At 58.1% G+C, this 27,909-nt stretch overlaps 1 protein-coding gene across 1 annotated transcript in view; it reads right to left on the bottom strand.

Annotated features, from left to right (window-relative positions):
- The window catches only part of SDK1 (sidekick cell adhesion molecule 1), a 577,655-nt gene that overhangs the window by 93,240 nt on the left and 456,506 nt on the right, over positions 1–27,909 (bottom strand). Inside the window, exons 13-17 of the mRNA XM_053656995.1 lie at positions 26,550–26,726; positions 20,008–20,144; positions 7,901–8,048; positions 6,886–7,026; positions 2,581–2,762 (exon numbers count right to left, since the gene is read on the bottom strand). Of these exons, the coding sequence (XP_053512970.1) occupies positions 2,581–2,762; positions 6,886–7,026; positions 7,901–8,048; positions 20,008–20,144; positions 26,550–26,726 (785 nt within the window). The remainder of the gene's footprint in view (positions 1–2,580; positions 2,763–6,885; positions 7,027–7,900; positions 8,049–20,007; positions 20,145–26,549; positions 26,727–27,909) is intronic.

Here is a 27,909-nt window from a genome sequence, read left to right as displayed (position 1 = left end):
GTGGGGCGAATGGGGGTGTGTGGGACGTTACCCTGCTCGGCAGGTGCTGAGGTCTGGGAGTCTGGGGGACAGGGAGACAGATCCCCTGTGTGACGCTGTTTACCCAGCCGAGAGGTTCCCAGGTGCAGGGAAGAGCAGAGCTGGCCGACGGAGTGCCAGTTCGCTTGCGACCCTGGCTTCAGAAACCCTTCCAAAGCTCAAGCGAGCATTTAGGAGCTTTTACGAATGCTTTGGAAATGTGGATAACCAAATGTTTTTTCCATCTCTTTTTAAATATAAAATATTTCTCTTTCATTAGAAGGTAATGTTCTGAAACCAGAATAAATCATCACAGTACAAAAATACCTGTTATAAGAAGAGAAATGATAGAGAAATAAAACTAGGAAAAAATTACAGCTTTGGTGTGCTCAAAATCATGATTTATAGCATAATTTGCCTTCGGGGCCTCTGCAGGAGCACTGACATCTGTCTCCCTGTGACGCATGTGGAAAGGCGCAGAGCCTTGTCTGCGTGGCTCGCTCTAGGGCGGAGTGGCGTGTCCCCCACGGTGGGTCCCGCACACAGGCTTCCCTACGAAGGCCACGGTCAAGCTATTTCTTCCAGTCGCTTCTGCTGCTAGCGGAACGGCCAGAACGCGGGACCAGACGCTGCCTCTGCACCGAGCCTCAGCTGCCGAGGCCGCAGGTGGCCGTGGGTGCAGGTGGGGATGCAGCGGATGGGGCGTCAGACAGAGGAAAGGCCTGCAGGGGCACCAGGCACTCAGGGAGGTGCAGCTCACACTCTCAGGCCTTCCCCACTTGAACCCCAAAGCACGTGGACTCCTGGAAGTGTTCTGGGAGGGATTATGGAGTAAATTGAAGATATTTTCTGTTTCGGCTTGGGGACTCGCAGTGGAAAGTTGACTGGCTGGCGACCAGTTGGCCGCTGGGGCAGAAGGAGCCTCTCCTCGTGCCCTGTGAGGTCCCCTGTGCTGGAGTGGGGCTGCTCGATTCCTAAGTCGGGGTGTTGCGTTTTTTAGAATGCCAGGAGCAGAGCAGTCCCGAGGCACTGCCGATAAAGCGCGTTAACTGGGGCCGAGCGGCGTGCGGCCTGTCCGGGCAGGGAGGACGTGCACACAGAGCAGACCCTGCGTGCCTGGCGTCGGTCCAGGCGGAGAACGTGGGAAGAGCCCCGAAGAGAGACCAGACACTGTCACTGTCTCAGTGGTGAAGGGGCTGAAAGGACAGGGGGGTCCCTGACAGGTGAAGTGGCTTCAGGTGACTTCAGGGGTCGACAGTGCCCTGGGCTGGACCGAGGCAGGACTACTCTGGCCCCTCGGGGCCCGTCTCCGCTGGGCGCAGCTCTGCGCCCCTCTGCCCTGTGCAGAGCGTCACCGTGTAGTTCAAAATTACAGGGGTTCTTAATAGCAATAGCTGTCATTTCAAGTGTTTCCAAATTTATTGTTATCTTATTAAATAGACTAATTAAAGCAAACATGAATTGCTCAGGTTTTCAGGTATTTTCCCTTTCCAGGGAGTAATTAAGAATTACTTGCAGACGAACGGGTCCTTCCGGCTTGTCTTGCATGTTAAGTGTTTCCGCCTCTCACGGCGAATGCAGGCTGACTGCACCTAATTTATCAGGGAGGACTGACATATGGACTCCGGGATGGCAACAGACAGCCAATCAATAAGGGATGATAATAACAGCATGTAATATCAAGGAACATTAGGTCTCAGGCAGGATTCGGGGAGAGATGTGGGCAGTTAGAAACCTTGTCATTTGAAAAAGGTCAAGGCCTGGGAACAGTAAAAATGACTAAGCAAATGAAATCACACCTGCGAGGCAGGAGACGGAGCGGACAAGGGTCTCAGATTATGTGGGAAAATCGCCTCCCTGGGCGTGGCTTCGGGCAGCCGCGCTCAGTCATGTCCGGAGTGGGTCTGCTTAGTGCCAAGATCGCCAACGGCGAGAAACGCAACGTGTCTACAGACGCCCAGCTCTTCCTGGGGCCGAGCCTGGACCCTCCAGAAATCAGGGGGTCGGGCGCTGCAAAGAGCCCTCAGGTGCCAGGGCTGGGCCTTCGCTCGAGGGTGGGATGGAGACCCCCTGGTTTTACAACATCTGCCCGGCTATTTTGGGGGCAGAAGTTTCACTGATTGAGTAAATTGTTTGCTTGTGTAACTGAAAAAGAAAACCGTGAAAATGCGGAGTGGCAAATCTCATTACTGCTAATCACATCATATCACCACAAACAACATCGTAAGCCGCCGTTCCCTTTGAAAACCGTTCTCAGGACCACACAGGACTCCAAAGATGCAAAAGAGACTGTTATTTCACATAGGGAAGGCCCAGCCCCCGAATGTGCCCTGACTGGGAGGAGGACTGGGAGGGCCAGTGGACGGCCGCCTGTCCTTAGTGACCGGAGACAAGCAGTTAGCCCGTGGTCCCCCAAACCAGATCCCTGTCGCATCGGAATAGGTGGCGAGTTTGAACTGAATAGGGGACCGGATCCTCGATTTTTATTTCTAGCTGCCCCAGCTTCTTGGCAAATCCTGCTCCCCAGCAGAGACCCCCCGAGTGGCGGGAAGGCCAGCTCACCTCCCTGTAGCGTGTACTCCGTCACCGCCCTGCTGAAGACGCCCAGGCCGGCCCCGTTGTAGGCGGCCACCTGGATCTCGTACTGGGTCCAGATGATCAGCTCTGTCACCAGGCAGTAGTTGACCTCAGGGCTGGTGATGTTCTTCTGCTGATGCTCTCCGGGCAGGCCGGCCAGGCGGTACCTGCATCGGACCACAGAGAAGGGCTCACACCGGAGACTGGCTTACCACCACTCTTCCTCGAGGCAGAGGGAAGGGGATGCACACACTCGTGAGGCTGGAGGTCAGCCCGGAGGTCAGCCCGAGGGCACCGCCCCTCCTCCAGCTGTCACCAAGGTGCAGTCTGCCCTAGAGGAGAAGGTGAGGTCCGGGCAACACAGCCCTGACCTCCTGTGTTAACGGCTCAGGGAAAATTATGGCTCTTTAAGTGTGACTAGTATCAAGAGTACAGGGACTTAGCACCAAGAATTACAGACACGATTGCTGTCGGGTGGTTGCTATTGACCAGTCGGACTGACATGTGGCTCCTGTGCCTTTGAAGCGTGGGGAGGAGCAGCGAAGCCAGCCTGGCTCCAGTCCCACTTGGGATCTAGGGTCCTGTGAGTAGGCCCCGGGGGCGACTGAGTGGCTTTCCCGGGTGCTCCCACTCCAAGAACACTGGTCCCACGCTGAGTGTGACACGTTGCTCTTAGGGGGCCTGTGAGGGTGTGCGTGGCGCAGGCTCTCCAGTGCCACAGGTGAACGTGTAGAGTTGTCCTTCTTTAAAGAAGGAACCCACTGGATTTGGGACCTCGGTGCGTGTGAATGGGACATTGCTACCTGTGCCCTGAAGGGACTGCCCGGCATTGTTCTGAGGAGCAAGTGACCTTCCAGGACCCCACCTGGAGAAGGCAGGCCATGCCCTGGGGGAGGCCAGGCCTGAGCAGCAGGGTCCTGGCGTGTGCAGCCACCAGGTGTCAGAATCCCGCCCCAGAAGCGGGCCTTGCAGAAGGAGGCCTGGCTGAGTGAGAGGAGCAGAGAGAGGAGGAGACGGAGGGAGGCGCGGTGACAGGAAGGGACCCACTGAGTCTGCAGTGGGCTGGGGTCCCCAGGCTCCTCCCTGGTGCGCAGTGACTCTGAGGGCTGTACAGTCCTGGTCGGTCACAGCCGGACCAGCAGGTCAGCTAGGCGGCCGCCATCAGAGCAAAGGAGTAACCCCCAAATTCAGGCCCTGAAAGGAAAACTGCTCTCGACCGGCATGGGTTTTAAGCAAAGGCTCTTCCTGAAAATTGAGACTTTTTGTGGCTCCTCCCCTCTGACTGTGGACCAACCATGCTGGGCAAGGCCTGTGTGCTGGGAGCCACAAGAAGGCCTCGGCTCCTGTGTCCCTGGCCTGGGAGTGGCACTGGGGGGGACGGTCCTTTGCGGTGAATGTGTCACCCACGTTTTGCTTCATACCCCACTGACCTCTGACCCCTCCCGAGTCGGCAGGGTCCCGGGACTGGAGGGAGCGCCTGCCCAGCATGTGCAGGCACGTCCATCGTCAGCCCCCTGACGACGACATGGAGCAGGGACAGGCACGGAATGACCCCCAGGCCAGACACTGTCACTGAGCTGCCCCGTGTGCAGCACATGTGCATTGGAGTAAATGGCATGGAGACTATTGGCCAGTCACTTGGAAGAAGCTGAAAACTGGCTTCATGTCCCCATCAGACCCAGAGATCCTGCTGTGTGCTTGGCCCAGAATGACGTCTGACCAACGCGGCACGTGCTGGGTGCGGTGGCCGAGGAAGGACCTACTTGTCAGTCCCTCTGCAATATATGTCCCGCAGTCTGGGGCTGGAGGAAGATGTGAGAAGGTCAGCAAGTTCTGACCTCCTCTGAGCCTCAGTTTCCACCTCCCTTGAATGACACAATAATAATGGCACCTCCCAGTGTTGTTGCAGGGATAAAATGAAGCAATGGAGCAAAGGATCCCCTAAATATTTCCTTTTTGAAAGCACCTCTCCTGGGAGTGTGTGGAGAGAGACCGGGTTCTCAGGAACTAAGACCTCCTGGCCTCTCTCCATGTTTGTGCAAATAAACTGCAGGCTCATGCCTCGCAAACGAGCTACTGCTCCTTCCGTGGCAGCAGGCCGGGCTGCCCTGACCCGAGCAGCTGAAGCTGCTTCCGTGGCAGTCACAGGACGTCTGGGGAGGTCGAGATCGATAACGGAGGGGCAGGGCATTGTCCTCTGGCTGCCTGGCTGTGTTGCCCAGGAGACCACCTCGGACAGTACAAGATGATTTTTTATGCGGAAATAACAGGAGAGTGTTTACAAAGGACACAACCCTTCTGCTCCTCTTAAAGGAATGCCCTGCCTATTGTCATAAATATTTGATCACCGCACACGCATCCGAATGGCTTCCACTGGCCGGAGCCCCGACGTGGTTTATTTCCACTCTGCGCTCGCCTGGGCTGCGCTGCGGAGCTGACACGGAGCCTGGGGGCTCGTGGCGGACAGAGCCGACCTGCAGGCTGGAGGCTGATTCGGAAATGCGACCGAGGGAATCCATCTCAGCACGGCTCTTAACTCCCAAGAACTTGGATGCCTGTAGACCCCACATGGTGCACCGCCCTCTCAGGGCTTTCCTGACTTCGGCCTGACACACACAGACGCCCTGTGGTCCAGGGGTCGACTCCGCAGGCCCTATCACAGGACACCCTTCAGGAGGAGTCACCCCACGAACAGAGCAGTCTGCGCCCCCGGTGGGGCTGCAGAACATCAGAGATTTAATTATGAAACCGCAGGTCCCGTGCTGGGTTCTGTGGGTCGACCTTTGACGTCTTTACTCGGCAGCTGGAGCCTCAGGGAACTTTCCCTCCGGGCGCTCAGAACAAGATGGGGTGGCTGGGATGGCAAGCGCGGGTTGGGGGCAGGGGCTGGGCCGAGAGGGCCGGGTCCACTGTTTTCATCAGTAGATGAGCACAGAGAGAGTGACAGCAGAAGCAAGGAGCGGGTGGGATGTGACAGAGGACCTCGGCCTCTGCAGGGGAGTGCCAGGCAGGAGCTGAGTCCATGGTGCCCCTGCCTGCAGGGGGCAGGCTGCGTTGCTGTGCCCGCCTTGGAAGGCAGAAGCGCAGCTGGGGGTGCACCTGGGGTGGGGGCAGCTGCCCGTGAGTCACTTCAGGCAGATGACGAGCTGGCTGGTGCTGAGAGGATGGTTCAGATGCTTGAGGAGCTGCCAACTGTAGTGAGCCAGCAGTGACAGGCAAGCGTCCCCAGAACATATACACATGTGTGACATGCTGAAGGCACCATCGTGCAAACATGTACTGGGGAGGAGTTGTCCTCTGCATGCAAAGATCATGAAGTTAAAGAAGCAACCCTTGTGTGATCTCTTGCATTCTTCCACTTAAAACCTCTGGAGCCCGGTATTTTTGGGTCGCGGCTCAGCAGGGGCCCAGGCCAGGCACTGGAGGAAGGGGACCAAGGGCCCCTGTGTGCATGCCCCGTGGGCTGGTAGGGGTGTCAAAGGCCATGTCAAATTAACAAACATGCCCACAGCTGTTCCGTCTATTAGAAGAAACTTAATGATTACTCTTTAATACTGCTTTTCCTTTCCCCTTGTGCCGACAAACCAACCACGGTGATGATCGAGGCCGATGTGATGTTCGAGCTGGCAGTGGTTCTGGCAAAGGGAATGTCTTCCCTCGAGCCCAGCGGAGCCTGGCCCAGTCTGCTCCCGCTCGTAAAGGCCCAGCTACCCCCGGAGGCACATGAAGCCATCTGGCCCCTCGTGGGCAATGTTTGGCCTGTGGTGCTGTGAGTTTCGCCCGCCTTGTATTTCAAAGTAACTTGGTTTCATTTCCAACATTGAAAAACTTAGATTGTGTGGCAAAAGCCAGGTTTTTAAATTTCTTTGAAACATGAGAAAACGTGGCAATACTGAACAACATACTTCCATGCTAACAGCTGGCTAATAATTTAATCAGCCTTATTACTATTCACTAGAAATTGTGATAGTTGATAATGCACGCCCCTGATAAAAACATAGAATGAAAGGATTTACAATGCAGAGCGCACTTTGTCCCCAGACCCATAATATTCCCCTCCGAACTCTTGTCAAAATGCAGCCACCGATTCTGGGGTTTTCTAGTGCACACACGTTTTGACAGGACAGGTGGAAGCCGTCTCCGCAGGCTGCCTGCGTCCCTGCTCTCTCCGCGCCCTGGACTCTGCCCGCCTGCCCGACTCTCCTGCTGCCCATGGGGCTCCTCTGCACCCGCATGTCTGCGCCCGCAGCAGAGCAGCCGGTCTGGAAACGGCCCGTCACGGGGACTTGCCTGAGGATGTAGCCACGCAGCACCCCGTTGTGCTCTGTCTCGGGGGGTGGCTGCCACTGCACCATGATGGACTGGTTGGTCCGCCCACTGGCCACTATGTTTTTCGGGGGAGCACTGGGTGGTTCTTCAGGCAACATCAACCTAAAAATGAAAGATGCAGAAGAAAGAGAGGTCAGCGCCAGATGAGAAGGGTGCTCATTTACATTTGTCTTGCTGGATCTTGAGCCCAACTATTTACTAAGATCCAGTGATGGATAGAGAGAAACATACAGCTAATTGGATGGAAGGGACAGGCATGAAATAATTACAGCAAATCCACATAATGGAAAACCCACCAAGCAAGCAGCGGGCGGGCACAGGAGGGAGGTGGCCCTGTTCGGTCAGAGCAGTCCCTCCACTTGGCTCTTCAAAAGCATTAGGAGCTCGGGCGCTGTGGCCTGTAGGCCCGGCCTGAGGCCCCTTCCAAATCCTTTTCCTCTGCTCTTCTCAGCTTCCTGCACTACTCCCCACATTTTGACAAAGGGCACTCAGCGTTCTATTCTCCAACTCTGCCCATGGGGAGCTCAGGTTGGCTGGGGAGGGCACACTGCACCCCAGGGACAGGGGAGTGGCCAGACACCTGGGGAGCATGACACCCCCAGGGTGGCCCTGCAGCCATCCGCCTCCCCCGGCCCCTGCAGGGTGTTCACTGTGGGAACGCGGCACCCGCTCCTGTCTGGTGGCGGTCAGGGCGTATTGAGGCACTCAGCACTGGAAGTGCGTCCCTGCGTGTACGCAGGGGGCTGCACTCTCAGAAACGGTGTGTCTAAGGCACTTTGCTGGGAGCAGCTGCGGAGCCCCAGCCGGCCCAGCGGCGTGGTCTGCCTGGGTTAGTCTTCCCCATGCAGGCCTGTGTCGGAGCGGCTAAGGGCCGAGGGCTCATTTCTTGGTCCATTTCCCCACCTCGCTCTGGGCCCCGGGGTGCTTTCAGGCCAAGCTGTGGCCTGTCGCTGGCTGAGGGGCGTGCCCCACGCACCTGCTGGTCTCCGCACTGTACTGGCCCTTGCCCACTTGGTTCACGGCGCACACCCGGAACTGGTAGGTGCGTGCTGGAGTCAGGCCGCGCACGGTGACACCTGTCATCTCGGGACCAACATTTGACAGGTGCACTTTCCACGGTGAGTCTGAAACAATGAACAACATGCACACAAACCCAGGTGAGCACATGTCTGAAGAAAGACATGCATGGCAATGCGCCATGCATCCCCACGTATCATCTCACGGGCCCAGCACGGCAGTGCAGAGGCACGCAGCGCTGACCCCATTTCACGGAGGTGGAAACTGAAACTCAGGTTCCCGAGCCTGGTAACGAGGGAGCCTGGCACTGAGCATGGGCTTCCCGTCACCCTGTGCAGCCGTCAACAAGTGAGGGGGGTTCTGTGCAACCTGCACAGGGCCGGGTAAGGGGGTCTCCGCACTCCTCGTCCCCATGCTCAAGGTGAACTGAGGGGAGCTCCCCACCCGCTCACACGGTCAGCAGACTGCAGACTCACTGCCCAGAGAAGGATGTTGCCTGATGATAAATAAAAACTATATTCATTAACATTTTAATAAAAGAGGAAACGAGCATGATAGAGACAGATGGGATGTGCGCCCTGCAACCCATCTGCGTGGCGGCCCGTTCCACCACCGCACTCCTGAGTGGTTTTGGCTGGAGACCTAATGAGACTCCCGGCCACGCGGAGCGCCTTTCCACCAGCCGCCCGCAGGTGCGCCCCAGCCGCTCTGCCCGAGGTCGGGGGGGCTCTCCCCTGCAGGGCTCTGGAAGGTTCTGCTGGCTCCTCCATGCTCTTGTGCTTTTCTGCACTGCATCGGCCCATGCATTCCTCGAGGCTGCCTGAAGGAATGAGACCTGGCAAGGACTCCAAGCCCCACTCCGAGCCCCCATGCGGAGCGGCTCTGATGGCGGAACAGCATTTTGGAATTCTCAGGGAAAGGTTCCTGAGGAAAGCAAACTGTTTTCTCGTTCTTCGGAAGCGGCAAAAGACTGCCTGTCACCCACCCTGGAGAAGCGATGCTGGGTGGTTCCCACCACGGCAGGCAGAGCGGGCTGCGTGCATGCGGGGTGGCAGACACAGAACCATAGTCTCTGAAACCGGGGTCCGTACCCGGGAGCCCAGCAACACCCACCAGGCCTCGGGGTGTAGCTGCAGACTGCTCCGTAGGGAAAGGGGACTCAGCCCAGCCGGCCGCACACAAAGCTGCCCATGGAGGAGTCCGGTGGTGAGCTGGGCTCGACAGAAAGCTGTGCTGCTCCGGAGCAGGATGCCAGTTGGTGCTATGAAGGCTGAACCTTTCCAATTATTTCCAATAAAGCTGCTTCCGAAAATGGCTTTCTGGGAACGCGGTCCTCACCGCCAGCTGGGCATTTCAGAGTTCTTGGCTCCGGCTCGCCAGCGATGTAGGTGATCGACAGCGGACACGGTGGCCCTCCCGGTCCATTTCCCTAAAAAGTGCAGTGTGTGCAGGCCCAACTCACCGCATGAGACTCAGGCCAACCTCTCTTTCCGCTCTGGCAGCCGGAGACCTCCCTTTCTTCTGGGGGAAAGTGAAGAGTGTCACCAGCTTGGCGGTCGCTGGTGCGGTTGGAGGAACCAGGGCCCCTGCACTTAGGGCCAGAATAAACAGACACAGTTCTCATTCTGAAGACAACACATTCGAAGCAGGAAATTCAGAGACCAGAGCTGACTGGGGCTCTTCCATGGGCAGTTCAATTTTGTTTGTTTCTTCTGTTGAAACGGGGACAAATCAGACCGCTACGAGTCCCACCTCACCCCACTGGGACGACGGCTGTCAGAAACGCAGAGAACAGCAAGTGTGGGCAAGGACCTGTGCAGGCGGAGCCCTGCCCATGTGCCCCGCAGCCGCCCTGCGCCTGGGCTCAGCGTGCCCTCCGGCTGCACCTCGGGGTGCTCCACTGCCCCTCGGGGCGCTCCACTGCCCCTCCTGCTCTCCCACCAGGAGAGAGCAGATCTGGCAGGGAGGGAGGTTAAACTCGAGCTGACACACTCACGGGCCTGCTCTGTCTTGCGGGCGCCCTGATTTGTACACACACACTCAGTGGTTTGGGGAGGGCTTGTGCATTCATTCTCACCAGATTCAGAATGGCCAGCTTGCTGAGAACTGTTAAAATTTAATGGCAGGTGTGTTCCCGACAATCATTGTGCAAAACCCCTTTAAAGACTCTCCTCCCAGCCCTCACGGAAGGGAAGTGCCGGCGCTTGTCTCAGGGGCTGTGGCAGAGGGGAACTTTTTGATACAGAAAATCATCCCATGAAAATTTTAAACGCTCTTCCCGCCTCCTCTTCTCTGATCTAGAAGATGCAGGAATGCTAGTCTTCCGTGGCCAGGTTTGCAAGGCAGCCTGTGCACCCATGGGCGTTGCGGGTGTCCCCTCGGCTCCGAGTTCACAGAGCCCAGAGGAGGTGACTGCCATCTTCTCTGTCTGCTGGTCTGAAAGCTGGGCGTCTTCAGTCTTCACGAACGTCCTGGAGGCTTTCCCGAGAAAGAACAGCATCACCACGTTCTCGGTCAAGGGCGCCTGGGGAAGGACATGCCTTGTCTGAAGATTTGCTTGATTGCCAAAAGCACCATCATTATCCGAGTCCCTGACATCTGTGAGGTAGCGTGCACTCCTGGTGTGTACTTGTGGCTGTGACTTCGGGGCTCCTCTCAGGGAGGACGAGGAACCCAGACTTCCGGACTTGAAGTGCCTCCCCCAGGCCTGGCGGCTGTCACTGAGGGACTTGAGGATGGATTGCATATCACGCAAGCAGAGCAGCCTGAGATGCAGCAGGAAGGACCAAGCGACACCCAGGAAGTACAGACACTCCCACACACACAAGTCAAGAGCACACACAAAACCGAAAGCTGAATGCACACCGACTCCAGCCTTCAGGCAATAAAGACGACACACGGACCCAGTGAATACCACCAGGAGGACACAGTCAGCCTGGCCTGGGACTGGGGGCTTTCTACAGGACACACGGCCGGGCCGTGCACCATCGAGAGCAGAGGGTGGGGAGATCGACTTCTGTTGACCGGAGATGAAGGAGACCGACCAACCAACACAACAAGGGACCTAGTTTGGACCCAGACCCGAACGAACCAACCGTGACAGCGATGGCCAGGACATCAGGGACATTGAAATATGGACAGAGCATCAGGTGGCGTGAAGGGTCGTCATTAATTCTGTTGGGTTTCGAGTCAGTGTTGTGAGCTGTTTACCAAATCACCTAAAGGTGAAATGACGACATTGAGGACTTCCTTTAAAGTGCTCTGGCAGAGAAAAGTAGGACGCCGGCGAGACACGCGGTGAAATGTCCACGGGACTAAGCTGCATCCCCAGGAACACGCTGACCCCAGGTGCGCGCTTGGCGCTTTTTCTGATGCGAGGTGTCCAGCAGGTGGCCGTTCTGCCGAAACGCTGCCAGCACGGAGCGTAACTGTCTCAGACGGTACTTTCGGTAGATGAGGAACGTGATGCTGCTGACGCTGTCCCTTGGGCTTTTAAAAAATATATATGAATGAGAATGAACATTCTTTCGTTGTTGCCGGGTGACAGAGTAAGTTAAGTGCAGGGGCTGCGATGCAAATGTTCTTTTCCAATTCCACTTCCGCTGCTGCTTTGGCTACAGTGGTCTCCACGTGTGAGTCCTGAAACGTGAGTGCGGGGCGGCGGGAGTAACAGGGAGCCCTGGAAGAGCCCCCCGGAGACACGCCCCACGGACCCGACACTGCTCACAGCAGGGCCTCTGCTCCTGGGAGGGTCCTGACACACAGGAGGCCCCAGTGAGTATCTGTTCGAGGGGGCGCCCGCCAGGTCCTAGAGCTGGTGATGACTTCGAGGGCACAGGTGGCCTTCTGGGTAACCGGGAGGCTCCCCGGCTGCTGTAGGGAAGGAGGCGGCGCAGAGGGTGGGTCAGAGATGGGGTGGCTGCAGGTGGCCCTCTGCACAGAGGCTGACCCAGCCTCAGGGCTGACATGCCATGGGGGCCATGCTGTGTCCTGCACTGAGTGGTCACGAAGGCCACACCTGTGTAGGAAGTGACGTCCTCTGTGAGGCAGGCTTGGGAAGTGCCCTCCAGAAGGAGAGGGCTGGCAGGGGGTGTGGCAGCCACTTGGGCCCCCGCCCACCTCTTCACCGTGTTTCAGGGCCCGTATCCCTGAGGGAAAGAACCCCCAAACCCTGCACCTTAGCCGAGGCTGGGCCCATGACACAGCAAGATGGCAGGGACGGGTCAAGGTCACTGCCGTGCCCTGGCCCCTGGGTGGTTTTCAAAACAGGAGCAAACGTTATAATGTGAGGTTTAGGATGTAAAAGCCCAGAGAAAAATGAGCTAAAACACAAGTTCCTAACGATTCCATGGCTATTAGAAATACCAACATTAGATGTGTTCAAAGCCAGCATCGAGACGCTCTGAGGCCCGAAGGATGGAGTCTATGCCACCTTGTCAGGCAAACAGCGCTGAACCCACCCATTTCACGCGTGTAACTGCCCTCAGGGGTGAGGAAGTGTGAGGCGCTGGGCAGTGGCCGCCGTGAGCGGCTTCCAGCCAGGATAGAAGCTGGGAGAGGGGCAGCTGCTGGGCTGCAGTATGAAAGGACCCTGTGCCGGTGGCAGGGACAGCTGTTATGGCGCTTAGAGACCCTTCTCACGGAGGGAGAGGGGCTGTCCCACCTCCCTCAAGATGCTCAGAGGGGCTCAGAGAAGCACTGGGCCTCGGAGAATGTCCTCCAGAACTGAGTCTTGGACCAGCAGCCCACATAAGAAGCCTGCTCAAGAGAGCTGTTGGTACTAGAAAGTTCCACACCGAGGGAAGACAGACTGCTGTGGGACACTGCTACCTGAACCTCGAAACCTCATCGCCAACTCAGCCAGCTTCAACCAGGACCACCTGCCTGGGCTAGCACCTCGCCGGGCCCCCCATGCCCAGAACCGGGCCCCGAGGCCCAGAGTCATTTAGCCTCCTTCCTTTGGGACCCTTCCATCACCAATTCAGGAAAACTGACCTTCCCTCACAGGCCCCTGCCCCCACTCTGCTCCCGTCCCATGCCTCTGAACCTCACAGGGGTCAGCCTGCTGGGCGACGGGCTGTCACAGGACTCTGCCTGACGCTTTGTGTGGTTCTCTGTGGTCTGAGACTTCGGCTTGGTGTCCTTCGGTCCCTCTGTGTGTGTGTGTTTGTGTGTGTATACAGAGAGACATTTCCTACTTTTAAAGATGACTTAAAGATCTTCTATAGTGAAAATATGCATAAAACTGGACAATAAAATGAAAATCAAAACTGAAGAAACCCACGTCGTGAAGGACAGGAAGCTGGAGGGACGGACTGAGCACCTGGGGTGACTGAGGCGCTTCAATGAGGGGCTCAGCCGAGCCCGGGGTTCCGGGAGACCCAGGCAGGGGGCAGCACATTGAGGGCGGAGTTTCCAGAGGGGCCACAGGTCCCGGAGGGTGCGCGCATGGTCCGCCTGCCAGGGAGGCCAGGAGAGTGCAGAAGGCGTAGGCATGCTTTTCTGATTTGACGAAGACGAAGTGCGGTATTAACTTAACTTGTGGAAGACAGTGTTTCCAAGTGAGCGAAAATATATTGATTTCAAGCTCCAGGCTGGGAACCCCGAGCCCCGACGGAGGCGGAGTCCCGCAGAGCATCAATCAGCTCTGACACCTGTGCGGGGGCGGGGCCTCGGGAGTCACTCAGAGGGCGGAGCCTGCAGGACGCCGCAAAGGGGACTCTCCTGCACTGCGGGGCGCTGCCAAAGGGGGCGCTTACTTATTTTAGGGGTGATTTGCCTAGAAATCAGAACTTTACTCATCATATTTAAAAAACCCTGAGAATCAGTCATGCGAGGAGTGTCTTAGGAGATGCAAAAGTGCTACCTCGGACAGCAGCCTCATTTGCATGAAGTTCCTGAACGCAGAATCGATCTGGGGAGATGGAAGCGGAGGGGCGCTGGCCTTCGAAGGGGGACGCTGGCTGGAGAGCCGCACTGGGCACTTCCTGAGACGCTGAGGACGTTCCGCACCTGACTGAGGAGTGAGCTGCACGGTGTGTTTACACTTGTCAAAACTCACTTCAGATCCCTGCGCTTCATTACATGCAAACTATACCTCCACACACGGCACCGACCGACACCACGCTCAAGGCACCATGGCCCACCTCGAAAACGCGAGGACCAGCCGAGACCCCATCTGAATGAGGAGAGGACACGGGAATGGCTGCATGGACCACAAGCACCTGAACAGCTGCCCTTCCCTGTGCCCGAGGAGCAGCACCTGGTCCGAAGGCGACGGGAGAGTGAACCCTGGTCACCGCAGCAGTGAGACAAAACCTGAGGACACCCGTGACAGAGACGTGCAGGACCTCTGCACACAGACCTGCAAACTTCGCTGAGCAACACAAAGAAACAGCTGAAGAAATGGACACACAGTTTGTTTTCTGAATGAAAAGACAGAATCACCAAGAAGTCAGCTCTCAACAGTGACCACAGGCTGAACATGATTAAAAAGTCAGTGGGATGATTTTTGAAACTTGACAAAATAATTCCAATTCTTTTCTGAAAGAATAAACAGGTGACAAGAACAAAATTCTGAAAGATGAGGGGACTACCTTTATCAGTTATCACAACACATTTTGGAACTAAAACTATTAAAATCCTCTAACACTGGCAGAGAGCCAGATGATGAATCAATGGATTCCAACAAACGCCAAACAGACTTTTATATGAGTAGTAGATCTTCGTGTGAGAAAAAGTAAACTTTCATAAATGAGTGGAATATTCAGTAGACTATGCTGGGAAAGCAGAGGTCAACTGGAAAAAAGAAAAAGTCGTATGTCAGAATACTTAACACATCTATGTTCCAGGTGATTTGAAAAGTTAAAGGTATTAAAAGGTAAAGCTTCAACAGCAAGAAGAAAACTTATAAGAATATGTATTTTATGCTTGATTGTGCTGAAATATCCAAACATGAAAGCAATAAAAGAAGGTGTAAAGGAAAATGTCAATAGATTTAAGTACATAAAAATCAGGCACTTTGGTCTGCCAGAAAAGTAATACGCGAAAAATTAAGGGCAAAATGCAAGTTGAAAACATACTTGTCACAAATGACAGAAAAACCCCGAGGCCCCGATGGAAAAGCAGGGGAAGGAAATTGACAGATCACGCGGAGGAAACTGCTCAGCAGTCCCAGTGACCAAAGAAAGGCCGAGTGGAACAGCTAAAGACCTGAACAGGAAGCTCACCCATGAATCTTCCGAATGAAAACACGGGGAAAGGTCTTTGCAAACCGGGAGTAGGAAAAATGACTGTTTCCTTCTGATGTTTTCATAGGTGGTGGTGTCCTGCCTTGGTTTGACGCCCCCAGGGCCTAGTTTGCCCATCTGGTGCCAGGAATGCCCCAGAGGGACACAGAGACAGCGCCCCCCAGAGGAGGACAGGCTGCAAAGGAGCTGATCTAAGAGAGGACTGGGGGAGGGGAGAGCTTGCCCAGACACAGGCCAGGGAGGCAGCACAGGACGTGAGGGCTCAGGGAACTACGGCAACGCCTCACTGCAGAAGGTGGCAGGCAGGTGAGGCTCGCCCCGGCTGGAGAGAACCCTGGAGAGGCAGGCGCGGTCAGGTGGTGGATGGTGCTGTGGACCACGCTCATAAGTGTGGAATCTATTTGTAAGCAGAGGGACCTTCTGTGTGGGAAGGAATCGGGGTTAACAGTCTGGTGAGAGGACTGGGTAGCAATGCAGCTGCAGGCCAGGTTGGAAGCACAAGTGCGTGCCGAGGCGGCTCTGCCAGAGCCGGGGCTCCCTGCTCAGCTTCCCTGTGGCACCTTCTCTGGCGAGGCCCCAAAGGTTTCGAGCACCGAGGATGTTCGCTCGGTCAGATGTGCCCTGAGAGCTCCTGCTGGCGATGCCATGGCGGGTGGATGGTGGATGCGAGGAGATGGACCGGTGTGATGGGGCAGCCACCAGGCAGGGACCAGGCTGCAGGAGTGCAGGGGGCTAAGGGTTGCGATGAGAAATTTATGAGGTAAAAACAACAGAATTACTGATTTATTGGTGGGGGATGGGGACTGGCCAGGGACTCGAGAAAGACTTCCATGTTTCTAACCTGGAAAAAGAGCAGCTTGGAGGGGGGATGGTGAGTTCTCTTCTGACGGAGCCTGAGGAACCCGCGGGACATCCAGGTGTAGATGTCTAGAGGCCATCTGGTCCCGGAGTCTGAGGCTCGGGACAGATCCCGGCTGGACTCACACACTCGGGAGCACAGCAGGGGGTGGAAGGTGGGCATGGCACCCAGGAGGTGACCAGGAAGATGGACAGTGAGAAGACCAGGGTCTTGAGCGTGAACGACCAAGGGGCCAACAGTTTAGGGGCAGGACTAGAAATGAGGTCTTCAGATGAGTCGGAGGAGTGGCCAAAGAGGACAGAATTTGGAAAGAAGAGGGATGGGATTCAAGCCAAGGGGACAAAGAGTCTGCGTTTCAGCTCCAATGCTGAAACGGCGCTCCGCGGCCTGAACACTCGGACAGGGCCTCTGCAGTGGCTGGTCTGAAGGCGCAGCGAGTGCTTGCCTCTGCTGCTAAACCTTGTCCCCTGGGCCCTGCAGGAGCCAGGGTTTTCGGGAGCGCGGGTCCCAACCCGCCTGCTGCAGGAGGAGCTGGCCACGGAGAGCGGCCCCAGGGACTGGATGAGTGGGGGACAGGACAGAGCTCTCCAGAATCATCCACGTGCACAGCGCTGAGTGCGGGCCAAGCACAATTCCCACCTCAGCGTCCTTGCTGCTAAGCTGGTCTTTCCGACCATAATCACCTAGCATGTTTAGCTGCTTCTTGAGGGCTCTGGTTCCTAATAAAAACAAAAATCAGATCGCTGGCCCGGAAGACAGTGCTGGCCTTTCTAGATGCTGGGGCAGGAAGAGAGACACGCAGCCGACCGGCCCAGAGCTGCGCAGCCGGCCTTGGCGGAGACAGAGACTGGCTCGGAGCAGCTGGAATCGGGGCGGGGAAAGAGGGCAGCGCGCGCTGCTTCTGTTCCTCCTGCAGTGATGCTGCTGATACTGAGTGAGGAGTTGAGTCTGGATCCCTCCCCATCAGGGGTCCTGAAGGGGACGTGGCTGGAATCTGTGTGGCGTGGGTGGGTTCGGTGGGAGAGCTGGACGCTCGGGAGGGGCTCATGATGTCCTCAGTCACTTCTGCAGTGAGACGAAGTGACTGGACACCTGGGGGCGGTCCAGCGTGTGCCCAGCACTCTGCCAGCTACCACAGGGGCAGAGTGTTGACACCAGGGCCCTGCCTGGCCTTGGGGCTCATGGTCTTGCTGGAAGACAAGTGCACACCCCAGTCCCTGTTACACAGTGTGCTCAGCACTCAAAGGGAAGTGTGCACAGTGGCTTAGGGACCTCTGGGAGGGAAAGGGAGTTCTGCTTGGGTGCGAGGGTGGCGGGTCTGGGAGACCCGTGGCGGAAAAGCACTCTTAGGCCCGCAATGTCCCTGCCTGCTCTCCCAGGTCATCGCGTCAGAACTGAGCTTGCCTGGAGCCTCGTGCTGCGTGACTGTGGCTGTTCTTCAGTTGCATGTCACGTCCCCTTGAAGGCTCTCCCTGACTTGCCTGCCTTTGGTCCCCCGTCACTATGTGCCCACAGCGTTTGGTCTGTACCTCGATGAGCACCTGTGACTGGGCAGGACGTGGTGACCTGCAACCACCTCTGTGCTGTTAATGAGCTGAGACCAACCATCTCGTGTGGCGCAGAGAGGACGCCCAGGCGGGACTCAGCGCTGTGCGGACAGACGGGTGGATGGAGAGAGCAGACCTCCCCCCAGTCAGGCACGGAGTCCGACGGGCGGGACCACTCAGTTGCACTGCCTGTCTGGAAGGCAGTGCGTTGGGGCTGTGAGACGGCGCCCCGTCTGTGGGGGCTGTGGCACCACCGAGCATGGCCTCCTGGGAGGGGCCTGCGACCGGAGCTGCTGTTCTTGAAAACCGTGACTCTGACTCGGAGGCCACGAGGCTCCTTCCAGCCCTTTGCCGAGTGCCTGCTAAGTGCTAGGGACCAGAGAGACTCAAGGGCAGGCAGACACGTCCCCATCTCAACGGGACAGGTGCCCACGGTACCCTCGGGGAAGGCTTGCCTTCTCCGAAAGGGCGTTCCAATGACAAAGCTCACCCTCTCCCACCACAGCCACTGCGCTAACACTGGCACGGGCGCCCAAACACAGGCTGGTTTCCATCCAACCCACTCCTCCCATTGAGGAAAGGGACCGGTCAGCCCTCACCGATGACCACGGGGATGGGGAGTGAGGAGCTGGACATCAAGGACCTTGTTTTGAGCCAGGACTGAGGGTGAGAGTTTAGGACCACAGGACGTGGAAGGAGGGGTCTGCCATCGGTTTGGAGGTGGCCAGCTCACACCCAGAGTGGCTTCCTTTAGCCTCCACCCAGATGGACAGCCCCTTGCGCCTCGGCCTGGCCGGCAGTCGCAGCGGAGCCTCTGCACAGGTGCGGGAGAGAGGCGTGTGCCCCACGGAGGTTCTCGCAGGTGCTGAGCAGCACCTAGGACATGAGAGGGGCTGTGACTGGCAGACAGGCTGGGCTCTGGGGGCGGGGCACTGGCGGAGCCCCACCCTCAGGTGTCCGGAGATGGCAGTGCCATAGGGAGAAGTGCACTGCCGGCCAGGCTGGGCCCGCCTCTGCGGGAGGCGGCGGGAATGGGTGTGGAGTAATGGGCGAGAGGACCCAGGGAGGGCGGAGCTTGGGTGGGGACGGTTACACTAAGTGGGGCGCCCAAGGGCGTGGGCTCTGGGAGGCGCGAGGCAACTGCCAGGAGTGACCATCCAGCCCTGTGAGCACGCCAGGCAAGGGACGGCGCTGAGAGGGCAGTCTGGCCCAGAGTCACTGCCGAGGAGGGCAGGCCGCGGGGAGGAGCGGAGCAGTGGGCAGGTGCAGCGCACAGGGCCCAGGAGGCCGCCGCGTCCTGAGCCCTGGGTCTCTGGGGAGGCTGTGGCCCCGCTGCACTGTGTGAGGACCGGTGTGCGCACCTGCGCAGGGCCAGTCGGGCGAGAACAAAAGCAGAGGCTGCTGCAGTTGTCCTGGTGAGAGCGTTCGGGCCTGGAGACGTGGAGGGGGGTGGGGTCCAGCTGCGTCCCAGAGCACAGACTGGTGGGGCCCGGATGCAGTGGACTGGCTGGGGGAGGGGCAGGAGCCGAGGACGCCCCCTGGGATTCCGGCTGGAGTGGTAGTGCAGACCCACTGCGGCCCGGTGATGGCTGCACCACGAGGTGGGAACAGAGTTAGGGTGGAAACCAGCCACAGACACAGTTAGAAGTCTCTCAGGTGGAAGGTGTCCGAGCCAGCCCGACGGAAGGGTCAGGGTTCAGGAGACAAGGCTGGAGGTCCGGGTACAGACGCGTACAGAGCAAGGCACCATCTCAGGGGAAGGTGGCACCGAGGGCACAGGGGTGCGTGCGAGGTCCTGGGAGGAGATACTGGGGGGCAGAGGGGAGTGACCAGGTAGACACTGAGGGGTCTGCTGGGCGGTCACCATGGAAGAGGACGGGACAATGGCCAGTGGGGCTGGAGGAAAGCCGAGAAGGTGGCTGCTGCTGGGGGGCCCCAGCGGTGCGAGAGGAAGGGCCCTGGGGCACTGGGCAGTGCATTGCATCTCGGACACATGCAGACACGCACATGCGCAGATATGGACACGCGCAGACATGGACACGCACAGACACGGTCACACTCCTGCTGTGCTCAGCGCTCAAATCAGCTCCCAGTGGAGGCATTAGGAGCCCATGTCAGGGCTCACCCTGGGGGCAATGCCAAACCCAGCACCCTGCTCAGGGCAGCCCGAGGGCACGGCCACCCTGTGGGCCCCAGCCCCCAATCCAGGTTCTGATGGGAGGCCCTCGACTCTGCCTCTTGCCCCCCACTGGCTCCCACTCGCCTGCGCTCTCTCCTAAAGTCGGAGCTGAGGTTTTCATCATCAGCTCCGCAAAGCACCACAGGGCTTTACCAGGTGTTTGGGGTCTGGGCCAGAAGTAAAGGTTGAGGATGTGAAAGCGCAGAGAGGAACCTGATGGCCGCTACTCACTGTTCTCAGACAGCTCCACGATGTAGCGCAGGACCGGACTGTTCCCGTCGAAGGGGCGGACCCAGGACAGCTGCACCGCGTGGCTGTGGGAGGAGTTCAGGCTGGCCAGGAGGTTCTGCGGGGCATGCGGCAGTTCACTGGGACGCAGAGGGATGAGAAGAACAGAGAAAAGCACACGTCAGTGCATCAGCCAGAGTTGATGGTTAGCCTGTGCCTACGCCGCGCAGTCTGGTGTGCAACATGCTGAAAACGAAGCATGTACAACACGCCCCGAACACGAACAGTGCCTTCACCTCTCACACGTAGTTCTGTCCTCTGGACAGGGTTGGCCTCAGTGCCTGGGCAGGAGCTGAAATGCCAGTGACGCTATAACCAAAATTGGGCGGGGAGCACCAGCTTTCACACCGAGTTTATTTAACTGGGAAAGGCAGGCCGGCGACTTGCTCTGCACCCGGAAGCCGTTCCTGGACACGCAGCAGCCAGATGAACAGAAGTCCGGGAGCTGCGACTGAGCTCAAGCCTCCGAGGCCAGGCGCCTGGAGTTTCCAGCTAAAACGCGCATATATGTTCTTCGGTAATGTGGGTGCCTGGTCAGTGACAGGTCATCCTGGTGACACCTCCTGCTGGACGCTGGAGGGTCGAGAGAGACACTGAAAGGAAGATGTGGCAGGGATGCTGACAAACCCCACGGATGAGTGGTGGACACCTGGGTGAGGCCACGAGGTGGACGCTTGGTGAAGGAAGTGGATTCTGGAGTTGCTGACACGGGGGTGCCCTGGGACAGAGCCTCCAGCCCAAGAGCCTGCTTTCCCCTCCAGGGGCGGGCCCTGTTCAGTCGAGAGGGGCCTGAGCCCTGTTTTTAGCCTCTACTTGTCCCAAGCCTGGGAGCAGGACCCTGTCCCATGGCCACGAGGGGTGGCTTCTCCGTGGGGGAATGCCCCCAGGCATGGCTGCTGGGGAGTGCAGACCGCCAGTGCGACCTGTCCGGCCCACTAACCAGTTCTGGTCTCCGTAAGCCTCAATGACTGCTGACCTACAGAGGCCAGCACAGAAGCCATAATTACACTCGATGTTTAAGTGCCCTCATTGCCCTTTGAAATTGATTGAGCTGTTCTGCGCTGTGGCTACCTAAGAAACATCTCTCTCTAGCCATGCCTGCTGTTTGTAAACGAGCATTTGTCATGTAGACTGCGACTTCAAATTAGTACAAGGAAGAACAAACCAGGGCCTGGAATGTGAGCTTATTTTCTCTTCGTTGCCAAATGAGTATTAAGTTAGACAAGGCGCTGTTGTGAAGACCAGGGTGGGGGACGGGTCACAGAGTGACAGTCAGGAGGGAGACAGCAGCTGGGTCGGCGGTTGCAGGAGCCAGGCAGCGTGGCTGACACGCAAGTCAGGGTCCCAGTGAGGATGTTGGGGCACACAGCTGGGTCGGGACAAGGCCACTCTTTTCCTTGAGGCTGGAGGAACCTAATGGGAGGTGGACCATGAAGGGCCAGGTTGCTACTGGATTGAGGGGTGTGCACCCTGCGGCCCACAAGGAAGCGCACTTCTGTGCACACCCTCCTCGTGGCCTCGGGGGGGTTTTGCCAGAGCCGGTTCTCAACTCCGAGTGTCTCTTCCCCACCGCGGGAAGAACCGAGGCTCTCATGCTCAGCTGCTGTCGCAGTTCTCTTGGCCTAAAATGAGGGTGCTTAGCGATGACCCATCTGACAGGCACGCAGATGACGTCTTCTTGGGGTTGGACTGCCTGGCGGATGGCGGTCACCACTAGCTGGGCGCCTGTCCAGGGCTCTGCTCGTCTAGTTGGGAGTGTGCCTGCACACAGTCCCTCCATCTGTCCTTGGAGCGGGCCGATTCTCACTCAGGACTTGAGTCTGTAAGTGTGGCTCCTGAGGTCCCTCCTCGAGCAGTGCAAAAGCCACCAGTAAGAAGGTGGTGGGCCGGCCACCGTAGCCACGTGGAGCAGAAAAACGGTAACCAAGAGTCGGAGATGAGGGACAAAGGAAAAGATTTTTAAAGAAGACTGGGGGGAAAAGACCGAGCCATTGAAACGCAGCACTGCCTTGGGACAGTTGCTGTGGAGAGCTGGGGGCACTGCCTAGGACAGCCGAGGACACCGTGGTGGTGGTGGTGATGCGTCCAGGAGCCAGGCACCCTCGGCCACTGCGTCCTGCCTGATGAGTCCCGTGCAGGACAGCAGCCCGATGCAGAAGTGACCGCCCCACACAGGGGCCAGGAACCAGAGTCGGAGGGGACTCAGGTCTCTCCTAGCTGCAGCCTGCACACGCTCTGAAAGCCCCTCTGTGAAATCTCCTGTCCCCTTCCACCTGATTCTCCTGCAGAGGGCTTTTAGTATACATTGGAAACCGACTGCTTCTCTAAGTGACAAGTTTTGGTTATCTGGAAAATTAGGCTTTGTGAAATACTGGACTGGCCCATCAATAACTGATAACTGCAGCTTTAATATATTCCAAATCCATTTCAGAGAATCTTATCTAATGGAAAGAGATGGCATCTTGGCATTGCCCTGCCAACTCTGAAAGCAGATAAATGATCAGCGGAGCGACTCAGACAGATAGGCAGACAGGGTGACGAATGACAGAGAGCAGAGGGACAATGCACGCGGAGCCCGGTGCTGAGTCACTGTGTAATTTAAGGAGGCGTCGGTGGGGGTGGGGGGCGACGCTGGCCCACCACAGCCACATCCGAAGGCGGCCACAGTGGCGTGGCTGGCGGGAAGGAGACACGTGGCAAGGCCTGAGACACTTTGGGACAGGCTTGGGACACAGCAGACGGCAGGACGGTGGCTGCAGGGCGCTGCTGGGGCAGGGGCGGCTCCGACAAGCACTTCTCTCCACGAGCACTGCTGCCTTAAAGACGCAGAGATGGGAACTCGTGAGACCCGTCTTCCTCGACTTCCCTCCGAGGATGGTGATGGTGGGGCCTGACGATTCTCGGGAAACGGGTGAACTGCTCGCTCTCCACTGTGGCTGTGTCACCTGCAGCTGCAGGGTGAGAGCCCTTGTGGGGCCGTGGACTGGGCTTCCCCTGCGCCCGGCTCACAGCAGTGAGTCTCCCATCTCGGGAGGGCGGCTGCAGCCCAGTGGGTCTGCAGGTGATGGAGTTAGTGGCTCCGTAAAGGGTCTGGAGCCTGGCCCTCAGCGTGCTTGGCACCGCCCTGCGGGTATGGAGACACCGTGCCTTCCTGCAAGGCACAAGCCAGCTCGTAGGAGAGACGGGGCACACATGGCCGTGACCAGGGTGTCACTCTGACCCGGTGCTGTTCACTGACAGGACCCACGCAGGACCCTAGGGGGTCACAGGAGCCTCTCCTCCTGGGGCCGGGATGGAGGCAGACCCCCCTGAATTAGTCCTCCTCCATGGCACCAGACCCGCAAGCCCACTCCTGCTGCGTTGCAGGGCCACGGAATCCAGTAGGAAACCAGGTGGCATTCGAGAGAGAAGCTTCCTGGCCCCAGGGGTATGGGGAGAAAGGTGCGGATGTGGAGCAGGGGGGCAGTTTTGTGAGACGGAGAGGAATGATGAGGGCTGTGACCAGTTGCGTGTCCCCCCGAGCCGGCTTCCAGGCCAGCACATCCCAAATGCTGGCTCGTTCAGGCCTCCCCACAGCACTTCAAGGTGTGGGACCATGTGCCCTGTTTACAGATGAGGAAACCGAGGCTGAGACGTGAGGGAACCTGCCCACAGTCACACAGTCTGTGAGGGGCGGGGAGGCCCTAGTCCAGCCAGGCCATGGGTGGCACCTCCTGGTGGCACCACTGGTGCCACTGTGAGTGTGAGGGGACCTTGACTGGGCTTGCCGGGGGAGGAGGGCGCGAGAAGCTGCCCAGGAGTGAGCAAGCCCGCGGCCAGCCGCTCTGAAAGCCACTCTGAAAGCTCCCAATTTCTATATTTAACGAAGCAGCTTTTAACTTGAGTGGGGAGGCGGCTCCTGGGCTCTTCTGAAGGACACTATTTGGCGGTAAGCGCCTCTCAGTCACTTCAGCAACGTGCGATTTTTCTCTTTTTTCATTTTTTGTTGTCATCTGAGTAAATCACGGAAATGCTACTGGGCTCAGTTTGAAAGTTCTCTGTGCAGCACCTGACACCCTGTAATCAGGAGTTACGATCGTGGTCATTACCGCTGTCACCGCTGAGGCTGTGGAGTGAGGACTGACGTGGGCCCGGGGACGCGCCACGCCAGAACCCGCCACTTCCGCCATTCATCCCGATTTGGAAGAGCGCGTGTTCATCACACCGACCACAATTCACCGGGAGCAACGGCCGTCCAAATCAGTTCTGTAACCAGGTGTCCCTGCATTGGTTTGAGTCGCAGATTTGCGAATATTTCTATATTTGGAGATGAGATGTTTTACCATTATGGGAAGCCTATTATTTTAGAGATACTGCAACATTTGCTGAAAAATGCATTTTACTTAGAGGAAATCAAATAAGCAAATAGTAGGGAAGTATGTAAATCGGCAGAACATAAAAACTGTGCAGAGCGATAAGAGCGCACTATATTAGAAGTGTGCAATTTAGCTTCTGCTGACAGGGTCCTTATGAAACACTAGAGTTTATTTGGTGCCAGTGATGGATGATGTATGAGTTCTCAAAGGTGGCTTTGAAAATGTGATCAGCATGGTGGATTATGTGCAGTCACCAGCCCGGACTCTAATGCTGTCAAAATATTTTTAAAAATCCCCAACATGAGCTGCGATGGAAGGAGGAGTGAGACACAGGGCTTGCTCCTGGGGGAAGGCCCAGGTGTGAGTCTCGACGGGGATGAAGGGCAGGAGTGAAGTCAGGAGGCGTTGCCAGTGACACACACACACACACACCCATTGGTTCCTGTGTGCAACTGTGTTGCAGGGCCACGGAATCCAGTAGCAAACCAGGGGGCATTTGAGAGAGAAGCTTCCTGGCCCTGGGGGTGTGGGGAGAAAGGTGCTGGTGTGGAGAGCAGGGGGCAGTTTGGTGAGACCTTTGCCGAGCGCCTGCAGTGCCCCCAGGGGCTTCCGGTCCAGCAGGGAGGGAGCTTCCTCGTGGCACGGCCCGTGGGAAGCACTGTGGAGGCACCTGGTGCCCCCTTAGCAGGTCCTGAGGAATGGACCAGTGGGTCCTCAGGTGGCCAGGGCAGAAGACATGTGTATAGCCACGGAGGCGGCAGACCACCGGGGTGCCCTGTGGGGCAAGGGAGGACAGAAAGAGCCCGACTGGCGGGTCCGACAGCAAAAGTGGGGGTGGGGAGCTCTGCCCTTCCACTATTACTAATAGAGCTGGGGGCCATCTGCACATAGCTGCAGGGCTGGGGGTCCCGGCGCTGTGGCCGCAGGCTCTGGGGCTGTGGGCTCCTGCTGCTTTGTGGCTGACTGGGGAGACCTTTGCTTCTGACAAGGGAGCGGCCTCCACAGAGAACAAGGGAGGTTCATCCTGGAGAGAGCCCATCTGGGAGGCCAGAGGGGCCATGCTGGATTCCGGAGGTGCAGGCCAGGCCTGTTCCATGGGGCACCCTGGCCCCCTGCGCTGGGGGCCAGCAGAGCTGCTGCTGGCTCCCTGGTCCACGAGTGGGTCTGGGCCGTACACGTAGGACTGCGTGCTCAGCACTCAGCAAGCCTGCCTCTCCTCTCTGATCCCCTCAGCCCGGTCCAGGGGTTCAAGACGAATGAGGAGTGGCCTTGTACTCAAAGTGTTCAGGCTCTACTTTTAGGGAATGAATTTTGACTACAGATTCCTTAGTGGGTCAAGGTGAGCAGAGCCCGGTGGCAAAAACCTCTCAGAAGTGCCTTTGCTAACGGCCTGGCAAGTGTGTCAGTGGCGACGCACCGGTGCTGGATGGAGCTGGCTACCGCCCCGGCTACCGCCCCGGCGCCCGCCCTGTCTGAGCCTTCGCAGGGTTTACAGCGTACGTTTGTGCCGGGGACTATCTGGCAGGACAGTGTTTTTAAAAAGCAAATAAATAGAGTTTGTCACCAGGAGTTTCAGCTTCTGCCCAAGAACAGAGGGAATTGTGCAAAACCGATGTGAGGCCCGGAGGGCCGCTCCCCACCCTGGGCCCTCGGGACCCCCGGGGAGGCCCCGAGGAGACGTCGAGGGCAGCCGACCGCATTTTCGGGATTCCTAATGACTCCGGGGGAAGTGCGTGTTCGCCAGAGGGGGGGGGGCAGCTGGCACTGACTGCAACTCGAGGTCCCACTTCGGTGGCCCCAGTGGCGACCCGCCCTCGTCCCCGCCTGAAAGTTCTCAGGGGCATTAAGTGGAAAAGCGGGCCCACTGCTGCTGCACAGCCCCCGGTAGCGTGGAGTCTCCGGGGCACGGGGGTGAAGACAGCCGTGAAGGCCAGTCATTGTGCCGCCTGAGAAGCCAAGTGGGGGCTCCTGCATGTCTCTGCCTGCGAGGCCTCAGGCAGGGACATCCGGCTGCCAGCTGAGAGCCGACGTGGGTGCCCCACGTGGGAAATGCGGGGCCCTGGGAGAGGGGCGCGTGGCCCCGATGATGAGGGCAGCAGGGGGCAGCTCGGGGACACGGCGCGGACTCACATCACCTCCAGGCGGGCCGACCTGGAGTCGCTGCCCCCTTCGGAGACGACGGCGCAGGTGTAGTCCCCAATGTCCCCCGACCACGTCTGGCTGATGAGGAGGGACCCGTCCTTCTCCACCACGACTCTGGAGCTGCTGGACGGGCTGATGGCCACGTCGTCCTTCTTCCAGACGTAGCTGCAGCCAAACAAAGAGCCTTGCGTCAGAAGGGGTCTTGAGTGAGGACCCCGTGCTGACCCTTCCCCGTCTGTTAGAAAGCAGGTGGCCAACGACCTGTGGTCGCACCAGAAACCACTTCCGCCCTGGAAAGGCGGCCTCGTCATGTGTGAGTGGTGTGCACAAAAAAAGGAGAGAAAAAAATGCAACCAGGCGTCTCGCTCACAATACAGAAACAGATGCTGGAGGTGACACAGAACAGGAGATGCTGGAACCAGGGGGTAGTCTCTGGGTTCAGAGATGGGAGTCATGGTCACAACCTGTCAGCAGCCCAAGAATGTCCCTAAGGACAAGTCCTGCCTCTGGAGAGCAGGCCAGGACTGTTTGAGAACTCTCCAGAGAGGAATCCCCGTTTCTGAGGGGGACAAAAAGCAGACTGCACCCCAGAAACGCGTTTCCTCAAAACCCAACCACCTGGCAGGACTGCCCCCAAGGCCGCGCTCCTTCCCTGTTCCATCTCACTCATGACCGTGCAGCCTTTGTGTGTCAGTGGGTGGGGCCCCCACGCACAGCCAAGTGGGCGAGCGGGCTGTCCCCCCAGAATAAAGGCCTCCGTGCACAGGGAGGGCGCTCGCTCCCCCCCGCTTGCCTCAGGCCTCCATCCGGGACAGAGCAGACCGACCCCACGGACGGGAAGGAGGAGACGGCTCAGTTTGGGTGCGGCCTCCAGTGGTGCCCACCGCTTCAGGGCCCGGTGTCGCTGGGGCAGAGCAACCCTGGGACAAGGGGGCCAGGAATGAGCCCTCTAGCCCCCTCCTGGGAAGGGCTGCGCGTGAGTCTAGTCAATCACACAGAAGGTTTGGGGAGAGGCACAGAGGCCAGGGGTCGGGAGAGCGTGGCGCTGAAGGCCAGCGCTGCCCTGCGCCCTCCTGGGAGGTCCTCGCAGCTTGCTGAGGAGCGAGCGGGCGCCCCCAGGCTTGGCAGCCTTCTCTGAGACGGCCTCTGAGGGCCTCTGGGACCCCCTGGCTTCTTAGTGTTTGTTTGTGTTGCATTCGGCCTTCTTGTGACTAAACTGGAGCAGGTTTTAAGCCCGGGGCCCCTGGAGGGCCAGGTGCCGGCGTCAAAGTTCTCTGTTGGCCAAACGCCTGCCCGAGGGGAGTGGGGAACAGCGGAGTCCGGACCCCAGCGGCCTGCAGGCCGCCAA

The sequence above is a fragment of the Artibeus jamaicensis genome, unplaced genomic scaffold (assembly GCF_021234435.1).
Source record: "Artibeus jamaicensis isolate MK-2021 breed Jamaican fruit bat unplaced genomic scaffold, CSHL_Jam_final scaffold_3151, whole genome shotgun sequence".
Classification (NCBI taxonomy): Eukaryota; Metazoa; Chordata; class Mammalia; order Chiroptera; family Phyllostomidae; genus Artibeus; species Artibeus jamaicensis.
This window is presented reverse-complemented; position numbering and strand designations above follow the sequence as displayed.